Here is a 14,686-nt window from a genome sequence, read left to right on the forward strand (position 1 = left end):
AGAACCAAATTACATAGTCCCCACAGTAGAAGTCTTCATGGATCACCCTGTACCTGAATACCCGGTCCGGGACCCGAGTGAGTCCGGATACAGAATTCTAAATAATGTCACAGGTCTGGGTCGGATCTGATATAATTTGTCACGGGTCTTGGGTATATGTAATTGAGAGAGAGAGAGAGAGAGAGAGAGAGAGAGAGAGAGAGAGAGAGAGAGAGAGAGAGAGAGAGAGAGAGAGAATCTTATTTATGTTGCTGCTCTTGCTTTTCACTTGAGTGGACCGTGGCATGTGTAGCTTGTGGTTGGCCAGTCAATGCTGCAATAGGCTACAGTCAGAGTCTCTCTCCATGTGTGGCAAAAGTTAGGAGCTATCTAATCACTGGAAGATGGAATTCAAAATTAAAGGAGAGGGATAGGCTTCAACGACCAAGAGCCAACAGGAAGGCTGCATCTTAACATTCTGAATTGGAGTTGTTGTTATTTGTAACTCTAGGATGAGAAAGCGCATGCACTGCATCCTCAGTTAGCCTAGCTAGCTAACATTAGCTATCTTAATTAGCTTCTCCCGGTTTGATGCAGTCAAGACGGGTACCACGTACTTATATTTGATGATAAATAACCTAACTTAGTCTACTTTAGCGCGAGTCGGCTTGGTTGGTTGCTGTCTCTCACTTCTCCCTCCCTCCTCACCTTGTCACTCGCTCACAGTATGGCCCCTCCCCCGCCTACTAGAGCGGCACCTCTCCTCCTCTTGCGCTTTATCAACTCCGGTTAATAAAGTAGCTTATAAAAATACTTTTTTGCTGCTTCCCCCACTCGCATCGGATCGAACCGGGTCTGGACCCGACCAGGTCTGTACGGAAAGGGTCTAATTGTCTTTGGGTCTGTTCGAAACGGGTCTCTAGATTACATTGTTTATTTATGCATATCGGGTCTGGGTGGGAAAGCCCCAGGTCCATTTCGGAACGGCTCCAACCTTTTGGACCCGTGATTACCTCTACCCCACAGTGCACTCCTCCTTGGGCTCAATCAACTGCTCAAAAGTATTTGAAAGCAAGCCAACACTATTTCAACCAATGTCTGAGGAATACACTGCAGTCAGGATTTAGCCATTTGACAAGCTCACAGCACGTTGCCTCTGTCTTGTTTAAGACTTGTCTGTGATTAGGTGTAGTGCAGTAAAGGAACCCATTGAAGACTATAACCAAATGCTCCCCATCGCCTGGCCTTTACCCCTCTCTCCTCTTTTACAGTGGTCACAGCCCAAGTGCAGTGTCAGGGGCGCAGTGAGAGTTGTTTCAGACTCTTCAAAGAGGTAGGGTTTCAGATGTTTTCCATAGATGGGCAGGGACTCCGCTGTCCTGACTTTAGAAAGAAGCTGGTTCCACCGTTGGGGTCCAGGACTGAGAAGAGCTTGGACTGTGTTGAGCAGGAGCTGCCTTACCATAGGGGTGGGAGGGCCAAGAGACCAGAGGTTTGAGCATAGCCTAATGCATGAAGGGGCAGTTCCCCTTGCTGCTCCATAGACAAGCACTAGGGTCTTGAAGATGATGCGAGCTTGGACTGGAAGCCAGTGGAGTGTGCAGAGGAGTGGTGTGACATGGGAGAACTTAGGAAGGTTGAACACAAGGCGGGCTGCGGCATTATGGATAAGTTGCAGGGGTTTGATGGCACAAGCGGGGAGACCAGCCAACAGAGAGTTGCATTAGTCTAGACTGGAGATGACAGGTGCCTGGATTAGGACCTGCACCACTACCTGTGTGAGGAAAGGTTGTACTCTTCAAAGCAGTGACTGCATGAGCAGGTCACTGCTTTGATGTTTGCAGAGAACGACAGTGTGTTGTCCAGGGTCAGGCCAAGGTTCTTTGCACTCTGGGAGGGGGACACCATGGAGTTGTCAACCATGATGGAGAGGTCTTGGAGCGGGCAGTCCTTCCCCAGGAGGATGAGTAGCTCTGTTTTATCGAGGTTGAGCATGAGGTGGTGGGCCAACATCCAAGGTGAGATGTCTGCCAGGCATGCAGAGATGCGTGTCGCCACCTGTGTGTCAGAGGGGTGGAAGGAGAAGAGTAGTTGAGTGTCATCTGCATAGCAATGATAGACGACACAATGTGAAGATATGACAGAGCCAAGTGACTTGATGTAAAGAGAAAAGAGGAGAGGGCCTAGAACCGAACCCTGGGGGACACCAGTAGTGAGAGCATGTGGTGCAGACACAGTCGACCTGTCAGGTAGGATGCAATCCAAGAGTTTGCAGATCCTGAGACACCCAACCCTGAGAAGGTGACGAGGAGGATCTGATGGTTCACAGTGTTGAAGACAGCAGATAGATCTAGGAGGATGAAAACAGAGGAGAGAGAGTCAGCTTTAGCAGAGCGGAGAGCGCCTGTGACACAGAGGAGAGTGTTCTCAGTTGAATGAGCCACCTTGAAGCCTGACTGGTTAGGGTCAAGAAGATAGTTCTGAGAGAGATAAAGAGAGAGTTGGTCAGAGACAAGAGAGAGAGGGAGATGGAGTAAGAGGGAGGGAAAGAGACGAGAGAAAGAGAGTGTGTGTGCGTGCGTGCGAGAGAGAGTGAGTAACAGGAGAAATTGATGAGAAAGAGTGTAATAGAACTCAGCGGGAGGGGTTAATTACAGCATTCTCCTCGCCTCAGGCAGCTCTGGCTACTTAAATAATGACAGCTGAATTGGGATGCGTCCTGGCTAGCGTAGGGCAAACCCAATTTAGCCATCCGGGAGCCATTTCAGCCACCTCTCCCACAGCCAGGAACCGTCTCCATACGCATGACTGCAAAACTGCAAGACAAGGTGCCTGGGTCTTTCCTTAATCTTTCTAAATCCTATTAGAAAAGGACCTCTATTACTGAGGAAATCATGGAATGAAGGGAAAATGGTCTGAAAGGCCTAGGTTGTATTAATTAGGGCATACCGGAGCAAAACGATTTGCAATAGAAAATGAACTTAATTGTCCATATGTTACAGAAAACAGCAGTAATTTGTCTTCTGCCCCATTCTTGTCTTGTTGGACAAGTTCAGGTAGTCCCTCCCTTTTTGTCATTTATTTCCCTTTTTAGTGCCTAATGAATACAAACCTGGTTTTATAAGAGAAGATGGTTTAAAGATTCTGTGGTTTGAGTTCTAACTTGGGGTTGTTTTTTTTTTTTTTTTTTTTGTGATGGTGAAATATAGGTCCGACGTGCGCCGACACCCACAATCCATGCGAGCCTAACAGATGCCACCCATCGTCCCAGTGTCAGGTGCAACCAGAGGGAGGGTATAAGTGTGAGTGTCCCATGGGCCGCGAGGGACGCCATTGCGCGCAAGGTACTGGCACTTCTTTTTAAAGTTGAAAGTTAAATCCCCACTGCTTAACCTTTTGTGTCTGTGTCTGTGTTTGAGAGAGAGTGAGCGCATGTATCTGAGATATAAACTCAGCAAAAAAAGAAACGTCCTCTCACTGTCAACTGCATTTATTTTCAGCAAACTTAACATGTGTAAATATTTGTATGAACATGACAAGATTCAACAACTGAGACAAACTGAACAAGTTCCACAGACATGTGACTAACAGAAATTGAATAATGTTTCCCTGAACAAAGGGGGGGTCAAAATCAAAAGTAACAGTCAGTATCTGGTGTGGCCACCAGCTGCATTAAGTACTGCAGTGCATCTCCTCATGGACTCCACCAGATTTGCCAGTTCTTGCTGTGAGATGTTACCCCACTCTTCCACCAAGGCACCTGCAAGTTCCGGGACATTTCTGGGGGAATGGCCCTAGCCCTCACCCTCCGATCCAACAGGTCCCAGACATGCTCAATGGGATTGAGATTTTTTTTTTCACCTTTTATTTAACCAGGTAGGCCAGTTGAAAACAAGTTCTCATTCACAACTGCGACCTGGCCAAGATAAAGCAAAGCAGTGCGACACAAACAACAACAACACAGAGTTACACATGGAATAAACAAATGTACAGTCAATAACACAATAGAAAAAAATCTATATACAGTGTGTGCAAATGAGGTAAGATTAGGGAGGTAAGTCAATAAATAGGCCGTAGTGGCGAAGTAATTACAATTTAGCAATTAAACACTGGAGTGATCGATGTGCAGAAGATGAATGTGCAAGTAGAGATACTGGGGTGCAAAGGAGCAAAAATAATAAATAACAATATGGGGATGAGGTAGTTGGATGGGCTATTTACAGATGGGCTATGTACAGTTGCAATGATCTGTGAGCTGCTCTGACAGCTGATGCTTAAAGTTAGTAAGGGAGAGTCTCCAGCTTCAGTGATTTTTGCAATTCGTTCCAGTCATTGGCAGCAGAGAACTGGAAGGAAAGGCGGCCAAAGGAGAAATTGGCTTTGGGGGTGAACAGTGAAATATACCTGCTGGAGCGCGTGCTACGGGTGTGTGCTGCTATGGTGACTAGTGAGCTGAGATAAGGCGGGGCTTTACCTAGCAAAGACTTATAGATGACCTGGAGCCAGTGGGTTTGGCGATGAATATGAAGCCAACGAGAGCATACAGGTTGCAGTGGTGGGTAGTATATGGGGCTTTGGTGACAAAAACGGATCCGGGCTCTTCGCTGGCCATGGCAGAACACTGACACTGTTCATGTCTTGCAGGAAATCACTCACAGAACGAGCAGTATGTCTGGTGTCATTGACATGCTGGAGGGTCATGTCAGGATGAGCCTGCAGGAAGGGTACCACATGAGGGAGGAGGATGATTTCCCTGTAACGCACTGAGTTAAGATTGCCTGCAATGACAACAAGCACAGTCCGATGATGCTGTGACACACCGCCCCAGACCATGACTGACCCTCCACCTCCAAATCGATCCCGCTCCAGTGTACAGGCCTCGGTGTAACGCTCATTCCTTCGACAATAAACGCGAATCCGACCATCACCCCTGGTGAGACAAAATCACGACTCTTCAGTGAAGAGCACTTTTTGCCAGTCCTGTCTGGTCCAGCGACGGTGGGTTTGTGCCCATAGGCGACGTTGTTGCCGGTGATGTCTGGTGAGGACCTGCCTTACAACAGGCCTACAAGCCCTCAGTCCAGCCTCTCTCAGCTTAATGTGGACAGTCTGAGCACTGATGGAGGGATTGTGCGTTCCTGGTGTAACTCGGGCAGTTGTTGCCATCCTGTACCTGTCCCGCAGGTACGATGTTCGGCTGTACCGATCCTGTGCAGGTGTTGTTACACATGGTCTGCCACTGCGAGGACGATCAGCTGTCCGTCCTGTCTCCGTGTAGCGCTGTCTTAGGCGTCTCACAGTACGAACATTGCAATTTATTGCCCAGGCCACATCTGCAGTCCTCATGCCTCCTTGCAGCATGCCTAAGGCACGTTCACGCTGATGAGCAGGGACCCTGGGCATCTTTCTTTTGGTGTTTTTCAGAGTCAGTAGAAAGCCCTCTTCAGTGTCCTAAGTTTTCATAACTGTGACCTTAATTGCCTACCGTCTGTATGCTGTTCGTGTGTTAACGACCATTCCACAGGTGCATGTTCATGAATTGTTTATGGTTCATTGAACAAGCATGGGAAACAGTGTTTAAACCCTTTACAATGAACATCTGTGAAGTTATTTGGATGTTTACGAATTATCTTTGAAGGACATGGTCCTGAAAAGGGGGTGTTTCTTTTTTCTGAGTTTATAAAGCATGTCAGTACACTATGTACATCAGTCTGTGTTTGACTCCAGTATTTATATGTCGTATCATCACTACTTAAACTACAAACATTTGATTTAAAAAATAAAACACCAAGCTTATCATCCTACCTCAATGATCCAGTCAGGATTCAGTGTGGAAGATCTCCCACATTTTAAATGTTCCCTCTTTCCTCCTTCCCTCTTTTCTTCTCCGTGTCGTGCTGCTCTGTTTTTCCATCTTGATTCGGGAGAGAGATCAAATGCAGAGAGACAGGCCGCGCCTCCAGGGTCTCCGGCGCACAGCGGAGCACTGCGATTGGCCTATCAGACTGTTAGCGCATCGGCTTCATTTGTTACAGATCCTTACCATAGCCATTCTCCATCTCTCCTACCGGAGCTGCGTTTGAAGTATATCATTAGCACTTTTGTGATGTGTTTGCAACTGGTTTTCATTCTCTTTTTTCCTCCACCACCTCTCATTGAAATTCTCATGGATGTTTTCAGAATATAAAGGCTTGAGAATATTTGACTCAATGTATAACAATGAAGGTTGGTGTTCAAAAGTTAAAAGTCCATTGATTAGTACGTAGGCACACAGGCAAAGACAAACGTGCACAGTCTCGTTCATACACTCACACACACGCGCTTTCCTAACCTGACTGGGTCGACTAACACCTGAGGAGAACCGCCTCTCGCCTCACAGTAAGTCCCAGTTAGCAGGTGATTAAAATCAATTGGGGTGAACTGAAAATCATTGTGAGGGAAAGAGCATCTCACACTCTGAGGGCTTAAATTAAATCAATGAGATGACTAATGACATCAGTCCTCCCATGGTGATTAATGAAGAAGTCACTCAGCCTGAGTGTCTGGCCGACACAGGATCTGGATCACGTAACAGAACCATCATGCAGCCGAATATGCTTTAAGGGCTGTACTGGGAACAGTTAAAGACAGGATCTCTGAGATATAAATACATAATTCAGTGGCGTATGCGTTAAAGTCTGTACTGGGAGCAGTTAAGGCAGGATCTCTCAGATCAGGTAAGAAGACCTCATTCAGCTTGTGTATGCTTTAAGGGCTGTACTGGGAACAGGAAGCCCTTGGTAGACATAGTTATGCTTACTAATACTAAGTACAAGAGTGTTTTTCCTTAGTACTTGGCTGCTGTCCCCAATACAGCTACATAGAGTTGCTTCGCTGGAACTCGTGTGAGATTTTAGATTCCAACTGTCCATCTCCCTTTACCTTGTCACTCACTGTACCTTATGGAAGAAACATTGCCAGTCCTTTAAACCATAAGTGCAATTCTCTGCTCAAATTTGCTTGTGACAAGTAGTGTGTGTGTGTGTGTGCATTCAGCTAAAGAAACCGAAATCTTGTCCTGGTCCACTGGCTGAGTTCCGAGGTTGCTCTTTCCTTTCCTTATTATGACGGCAGCTTTGACGGCACACTTCCTTGTTGTGTCTGCAACAGTGCTCCTATTGTCCTCTCCGTCATTAGCCGTTTCCTGCACAATGGTTAATTAGCTTTCTCATCTCCATCTGCCTCCCCTCCCTGACTCAGTTAGCTAATCCCGACTAATTACCAAAGAAAAGAGCCTCGCAGCCCTAAACTGTCTGTGTGTTTTTGTGTGTGTGTCTGGGTGGGTGAAGACGAGGCCACCATTGTTATCCAAAATGGACCGCCTGGGTGGGTAGCACTGACTTCAGCCAATGTGCCCCTGACAGACTGCATAAGCCTTCTTACTGTCATAAGCGTGCATAGTGCTATCATAAGGATGACATAATGCCTGTTGTAATGCATTCCATTTGTGTTTCATCTTCAGTGTCGGACAAGAAAGGGGTCTACATGCCGTTCTTTAGTGGAGACTCTTACCTGGAGCTGAAGGGATTGCACACCTACGGTCACGATCTCCAGTAAGTCAAATGCACATTTCACCACACACAGACATACAGACACAGACATATACTCACACACATACACTCCACGCATTACATGCACAACACCATATGTGTCCACAAAGACACCGTCACTGATATTTGAGTGTATTCTGGTCCTGTATCGTAAAGGCATATTGATCTCCAGGAGTAGGTACACAGGAGCTGTGACTTGATGTAATGGCAGATAGATACTTAAAGCTGTGCCTCCAGCAGGACAGGTCTTGTGATGAATTGAATATAATTAAATGGAACAGAACAGATAATTGTCCTCCTGCTTAGAAAGAGTATTCAATAGAAATATAATTTATTAAATGTTTATGTTGTCCTCTATGGTGGGAATTATTTTCAGTCTTGTGTAGGTTACACAAAAGAACACACAAGTACAGCTATCGTCACATACAACATTGTTACATTATGTAAAGACCAGATAGACATAACAGTAGACAGACAGGCATGGTAGGCGTCCCGTCAACGGGACAGTTGTAAATCATGCAGCGCCTTGTGTCACGATTGCAGATTTTAGAGAAACAACAAATGTCGGTACATATAAGTGTGTGATATTGGCTGAAAGCTTAACTTCTTGTTAATATAACTGCACTGTCCAATTTACAGTAGCTATTACTGCGAAAAAAATTCCATGCTATTGTTTGAGGAGAGCTCCTAACAACAAAATACTTTTTTCACCGCGATAGGTTTGATAAATTCACCTCTGAAGGTGAACTGTGTACTTACATTCTGAAATCTTTGATTTATCATCCAAAGGGTCCCAGAGATAACATGAAGTGTCGTTTTGTTAGATAAAATCCTTTTTCATATCCTAAATAGGTCCATATAGCATGCACAATCGATTTTGTATTTCCACTCGTTCAATTTGCAAAGAAAGGAATCTGTGAAAATCTTACCTTTTAACGTTATTTCAACCAGTTAAATCACTTTCGTATTTATTCCTCAGAGATCCTAGAACGTAACCAGACTTCACAATATCATTAGAAGTGTAGTATATCCTATAGGACACCATATTTGGTCAGAGAGCGACACTTTCATGGCATGCCGAGGACGCGGGCGGTCTTCACTTGAACGACTCTAACTTTGTCAAATTAGCACCAATCGGGGTCAAACAAAGCTAGCTAGATGGCCAATGAGCTGGGATTTACGGGAGTATCCGGAAACCCTGTATCTGTTGTAAAATGTAGCTACTGACCTTGTACGACAGCATGCCTTTTCATTTTGGGCAAAAATTATAAGAATATTCAGAGTTATGATGTTATGAAAACTGGTTGTTTTGCAAATGTTGAACATAATATGGCTACTAATACTGGAAAAGCTAAATCAAAGTCCAAGTATACAGATGTGACGATATTCTTGCAGAAAAATTTAATATGAATGCAAATGTCTCCTTCACGATTTGCCCAAATGTACGTGGGTGACTTAACACTAAATGTAATGTCATTCACTCATACTTCAAGTTATCTGTCTGAAACTTTGCACATACACTGCTGCCAACTTGTGGACACCATCGGAATTACAACCAGAGTGATGGCTGGAACTGGGACGTTTCTGTTGCATTTCAAAGATGGTGGTAGAAAAAAAAATGTTTTTTTTTTCTTTGTATTTTCTTCTACCAGATATATTGTGTTTTATTCTCCTACATTCAATTCACATTTCCACAAACTTCAAAGTCTTTCCTTTCAAATGGTACCAAGAATATGCATATCCTTGCTTCAGGGCCTGAGCTACAGGCAGTTAGATTTGGGTATGTCATTTAGTTTTAATACCAGGTCTGGCCTCCATTCCGCGATGGTGTTTGTTTACCATTGTTGCTGGTCTTCTGTCTGTTGTTTGTTATGTTTAGTCTGGCGCTTGTTTACTATTGTTGTATGTGTTTTTGTCTGTGCCTGGTTGTTTACTCATGTTTGTGTTTTGTCTGCAGCTTAAAGGTCAGCATGACGGTGGTGCTCATGGCCAACGAATCCAACGGCATGATTTTCTACAATGGCCAGAAGACTGACGGCAAAGGGGACTTCATCTCCCTTTCCCTCAACGACGGCATCCTGGAGTTCCGCTACAACCTGGGCAAGGGCCCAGCCGTCATCAGGTGGGCACCACACTAGAACGCCGTAGTGACGCTAGTCTGAAACCCCATGGTGACTCTAGTCTGAAACCCCATGGTGACTCTAGTCTGAAACCCCATGGTGACTCTAGTCTGAAACCCCATGGTGACTCTAGTCTGAAACCCCATAGTGACTCTAGTCTGAAACAGCATAGCGACTAATCTAGATCCCTATGTTGACTTAAGTCTAGAACCCCATAGTGATTCTAGTCTAGAAACAAATAGTGGCTCTAGTCTAGAACCCCATAGCAACTAATCTAGAACCACATAGCGACTCATGTCTAGAACCCCATAGTGACGCAGGTCTTAACCTCTTACATCTAGACGTTCCGCTAGCGGAACACCTGCTCCAATATCCAATGATGGGCGTGGCGCGAATGTACAAATTCCTCTAAAATCCGAAAACTTCCATTTTTCAAACATATTACTATTTTACAGCATTTTAAAGACAAGACTCTCGTTAATCTAACCACATTGTCCGATTTCAAAAAGGCTTTACAGCGAAAGCAAAACATTAGATTATGTCAGCAGAGTACCCAGCCAGAAATAATCAGACTACCCATTTTTCAAGCTAGCATATAATGTCACAAAAAACAAAACCACAGCTAAATGCAGCACTAACCTTTGATGATCGTCATCAGATGACAACCCTAGGACATTATGTTATACAATGCATGCATGTTTTGTTCAATCAAGTTCATATTTATATCAAAAACCAGCTTTTTTACATTAGCATGTGACGTTCAGAACTAGCAAACCTCCGGTGAATTTACTAAATTACTCACGATAAACGTTCACAAAAAACATAACAATTATTTTAAGAATTATAGATACAGAACTCCTCTATGCACTCGATATGTCCGATTTTAAAATAGCTTTTCGGTGAAAGCACATTTTACAATATTCTCAGTAGATAGCCTGGGATCACAGGGCTAGCTATTTAGACACCGACCAAGTTTAGCACTCACCAAAATCAGATTTACTATTAGAAAAGTTTGATTACCTTTGATGTTCTTCGTCAGAATGCACTCCCAGGACTTCTACTTCAATAACAAATGTTGGTTTGGTCCAAAATAATCCATCGTTATATCCAAATAGCGGCGTTTTGTTCGTGCGTTCCAGACACTATCTGAATGGTAAATAAGGGTCGTGCGCATGGCGCATTTCGTGACAAAAGATTTCTAAATATTTCATTATCGTACTTCGAAGCATGTCAACCGCTGTTTAAAATCAATTTTTATGCCATTTTTCTTGTAAAAAAGCGATAATATTCCGACCGGGAATCTGCGTTTCGGTAAATAGAGGGAAAAACAGAAAGACGGGGGCGGCCAGTGCACGCGCCTAAGCCCACTGTCCCCTGATCGGCCACTTGACAAACGCGATAATGTGTTTCAGCCAGGGCTTTGAATTACGTCATTCAGCTTTTTCCCGGGCTCTGAGAGCCCATTGGAGCCGTAGGAAGTGTCACGTAACAGCAGAGATCCTTTGTAATGGATAGAGATGACAAAGAAGGCCAAGAAATGGTCAGACAGGGTACTTCCTGTACAGAATCTTCTCAGGTTTTGGCCTGCCAAATTAGTTCTGTTATACTCACAGACACCATTCAAACAGTTTTAGAATCTTTGGAGTGTTTTCTATCCAAAGCTAATAATTAAATGCATATTCTAGTTTCTGGGCAGGAGTAATAATCAGTTTAAATCGGGTACGTTTTTTATCCAGCCGTGAAAATACTGCCCCCTTGCCATAACAGGTTAAACCACATAGCGACTAATCTTTTAGCCCATAGCAACTCTTGTCTAGAACACCATAATGACTCTTATCTAGAACTCCATAGCAACTCTTGTCTAGACACCTATTTATTTTCATTTTACCTTTATTTAACTAGACAAGTCAGTTAAGAACTAATTCTTATTTTCAATGACGGCCTAGGAGTCCTTGTTAACTGGGTTATTGTTGTCTCTTGATTTTGGATTGTACTTGTGTGTGTTGCTTTGATACGTCCCTGACCTCTTGGCTCGTTTGTGTCTGCTCCTCTCATGCAGGAGTAAAGATAAGATCAAGATTGATGTGTGGAACACAGTGAATCTGGAGAGGGCCAGTCGCAAGGGAGAGATCAACATAAACGGAAAGGACCCAGTCAGGGGAGAGTCACCGGTGAGACAGAGAGAGCGAGCTAGCATGCTAGGCTAATCATGATTATCATGATTTATGATTAGCCTAGCTATTAGCATGCAAGGCAAACTGGATATGAATATACTCTGCATAGCTGCTAGCATGCAAGGCAATATCCAGCCTTGCTTCTGCTTAGCCTGCGCTACTGTGTGTTTGTGTACATGCGTGTCACTGTAGCACCACATCCTTGGCCATGCATATATGCCCTTATCAATGGAGCTGTTCAACTCAGTGCACTCTTTACTCCCAGAGTGCACTGATGATAACACACCAGAGCAGACTCTGCAAAACGCTTCCCTAGTTGAGGTCGTCCATAAGGGCATACACGCTACCAGGGTTGTGTTTGAAAACACGTTCCACTGTATTCTGATAGCTCGTCAAGGTAAGAAATAGTACGCTGGAGACAAGCGATCTCTGATTTGGAAATGTCTTCTTTCCCTCCTTTTTAGAATCCTTTTTATCTGCCATCTTTGCATCTGCTGAAATGCCTACACAGAAGTATGATCTTGTTCTTATTTGCTGCAGTCCCGAAAAACAACCTCTATGGCCTGAGTGGTATACACCCATTAGTATGACTTTACTTATTCCTTTTAGCTCCTAGTGATGCAAAGGTCCCCAATAATGCAGCCCGTTAATATGTACATGCAAGTTTTATTGTCACATGCACAAGTACAGTTATTATCATTATTACATTATTTTAACCCATGCTCTTAAATTCTAGGGAGATCGATATATAGATGGAGAGATGGGAAAAATAAATAATGATAATCAAGCAATAAACCAGGTTCATGGGCCTAAGTGAGAGCAATCTAATAGCCAGATACAGTATGTCTGCAAGTCATCCAATTATATTAAACAGTGTAATTTGTGATTAGGAACATGTACACCCGCATGCAAGTCAACTCCAAAGCCACCGCCTCCAGAATGCGTGCTGTCACTTTTTCTCTCTTTTCTTTTTGTCTTCCCGTCCTCCGTAAAGTAATTGTGTTTCCCTACTGCAAAGGAGGCAGAAAATCATATTAAAAGACGAGAACAGGGAGAGGATGAGAAAGATAGGGATGAGTGGAGGCTAGTGATGGAGGAGCTCAATGCATGGGGAGGCCCCATGCAGGATATAGTTGGCAGCTAATTTTCTCCTACTCCTGCATTTACAGTGAAGATGGGAGCCAGGAAGTCCCACTGCACTCAGAGAGCCTAGCATCTTTGATATAGATACCTCATATAAAGTTATTATATTATACCTGGGATGGGAATTTCTGTGATTCAGGACATCTAAAAACAGAATATTTCAGTAAAATCCAGAAGGAGATTTTAAAAAGACAAAATTTCACGTCAAATCCATGCATGCTTTCTCACACAAACCGAAATAACACTGTCTGCATTGGCTGGCTATATGGTGGATCCAAATTATGTTTGAGCCACAGCTGCAACTTCCTTAAGCACAATTTTTCTTTCTCATTTATTTTCAGTGGCAGCCTTTCTGTCTTGTCCATGAACTTCAGGCTTCACAGTTTGTGTTGTGTTTTGCGGTTTTATGTTGGTCCGGGGTGTGTATTTGAGCGTGTGTGTTGCCTGTTTCTCCACACACCAACGTCCGTTGATCTCTCTCTTCTGATAACGTTTTTCCCCTCCCGTGTTCTTTTCTCTTGTGCTGTCTGGAAACTAAGAAATCACGCAAGGTAATAAGACAAGTCCCATCCACCTCCTTTGACATAATTCATATCTCCACTTTCAGCTCCAATTTCAGTTCGCCACTTCTCATCCCCATGCACCACCATACGACAGTTATTAGACTATAGAACTGACAGGGGAAAAGGGTCTGTATTTAGTACTACCATTTCATACACTGTACCAAAGTAGAGACATTTGTTAAAGAACTAGGTTTGGCTTTCACCTCAGTCCATCTGCTGTGGAGGCGGAAGGAGGGAGTGAGGGAGGCAGTTTTCTTTCTGACTGCCATTGTTCCTCGCAACAATGAAACTTCTTAAGGCCCTTTCTCACCAAGTCCGTTATTTTCGTTTGAAAGATTAAAAAAAATTTTTTTATAAGAGTGTGTCTTGTTTATGACACGGTTCACACCAATTGTGAAATACTGTACTGCCGCTATCCGTCACTTATTTATTCGGAACAGGTTCTATTTTTGTGTCTTTCACATGTGAAAATAAGCTGTTGACCAATAGAAATTGTTATCTGGGACAGTGCCAGTCAGGCGACGCACTGACAAGTCTGTGGGCTCATTGTGTGAATGAAAGAATTAATTCATTAATTTCACTCTGCCAGTTTTTTACATTTGCAATGCTTCAGTGGAGCATGGTAGCAATTTAGCCAAATTGCTATACATCACTCTCGCCATTCAATCTTCCCCGCCAGTTCAATGCCAACGATTTAGCCGATTTTCTAGCCATTCAGCAAGCAAGGGGATCGATCAATGCTTCTCTCCTTGAATAGGCCTACGCCTATCAGTAAATATAAATACATTTTAAACTGTATCGTTGGTCAATATCTAAATATAGAGGCTACTCGTTCAAGAGCTAGAGAGAGGGGGAAGAGTTGCCAGGGGAGTTGCCAGGGGAGTTGCCAGTGGAGTTGCCAGTGGAGTTGCCAGTGGAGTTGCCAGTGGAGTTGCCAGTGGAGTTGCCATTGGAGATGTGTGAATTGCACAAGGAGTGAAGATAGAGATGTGCAAGTTAAGTTAGTTAATATATGAATGCATAATTCGTGTAGCCTATACATTAGGCTATGTATTATATGCCTGCTAAAGTGAATCTAGGTGACCATCTGCCAGAGTTGACCTTTTTCAATAAGTGGT

The 14,686-nt window shown here is 43.9% G+C and overlaps 1 protein-coding gene across 3 annotated transcripts in view; it reads left to right on the forward strand.

Annotated features, from left to right (window-relative positions):
• LOC106566949 (agrin) overlaps nt 1–14,686 on the forward strand; it is a 400,773-nt gene that overhangs the window by 351,314 nt on the left and 34,773 nt on the right. For all 3 annotated transcript variants that reach the window (XM_082960174.1, XM_082960173.1, XM_082960175.1), the window contains 4 exons: nt 3,189–3,323; nt 7,481–7,571; nt 9,526–9,690; nt 11,748–11,859. In XM_082960174.1, the coding sequence (XP_082816300.1) occupies nt 3,189–3,323; nt 7,481–7,571; nt 9,526–9,690; nt 11,748–11,859 (503 nt within the window). The remainder of the gene's footprint in view (nt 1–3,188; nt 3,324–7,480; nt 7,572–9,525; nt 9,691–11,747; nt 11,860–14,686) is intronic.

The sequence above is a fragment of the Salmo salar genome, chromosome 13 (assembly GCF_965601325.2).
Source record: "Salmo salar chromosome 13, fSalSal1, whole genome shotgun sequence".
Taxonomy (NCBI): Eukaryota; Metazoa; Chordata; class Actinopteri; order Salmoniformes; family Salmonidae; genus Salmo; species Salmo salar.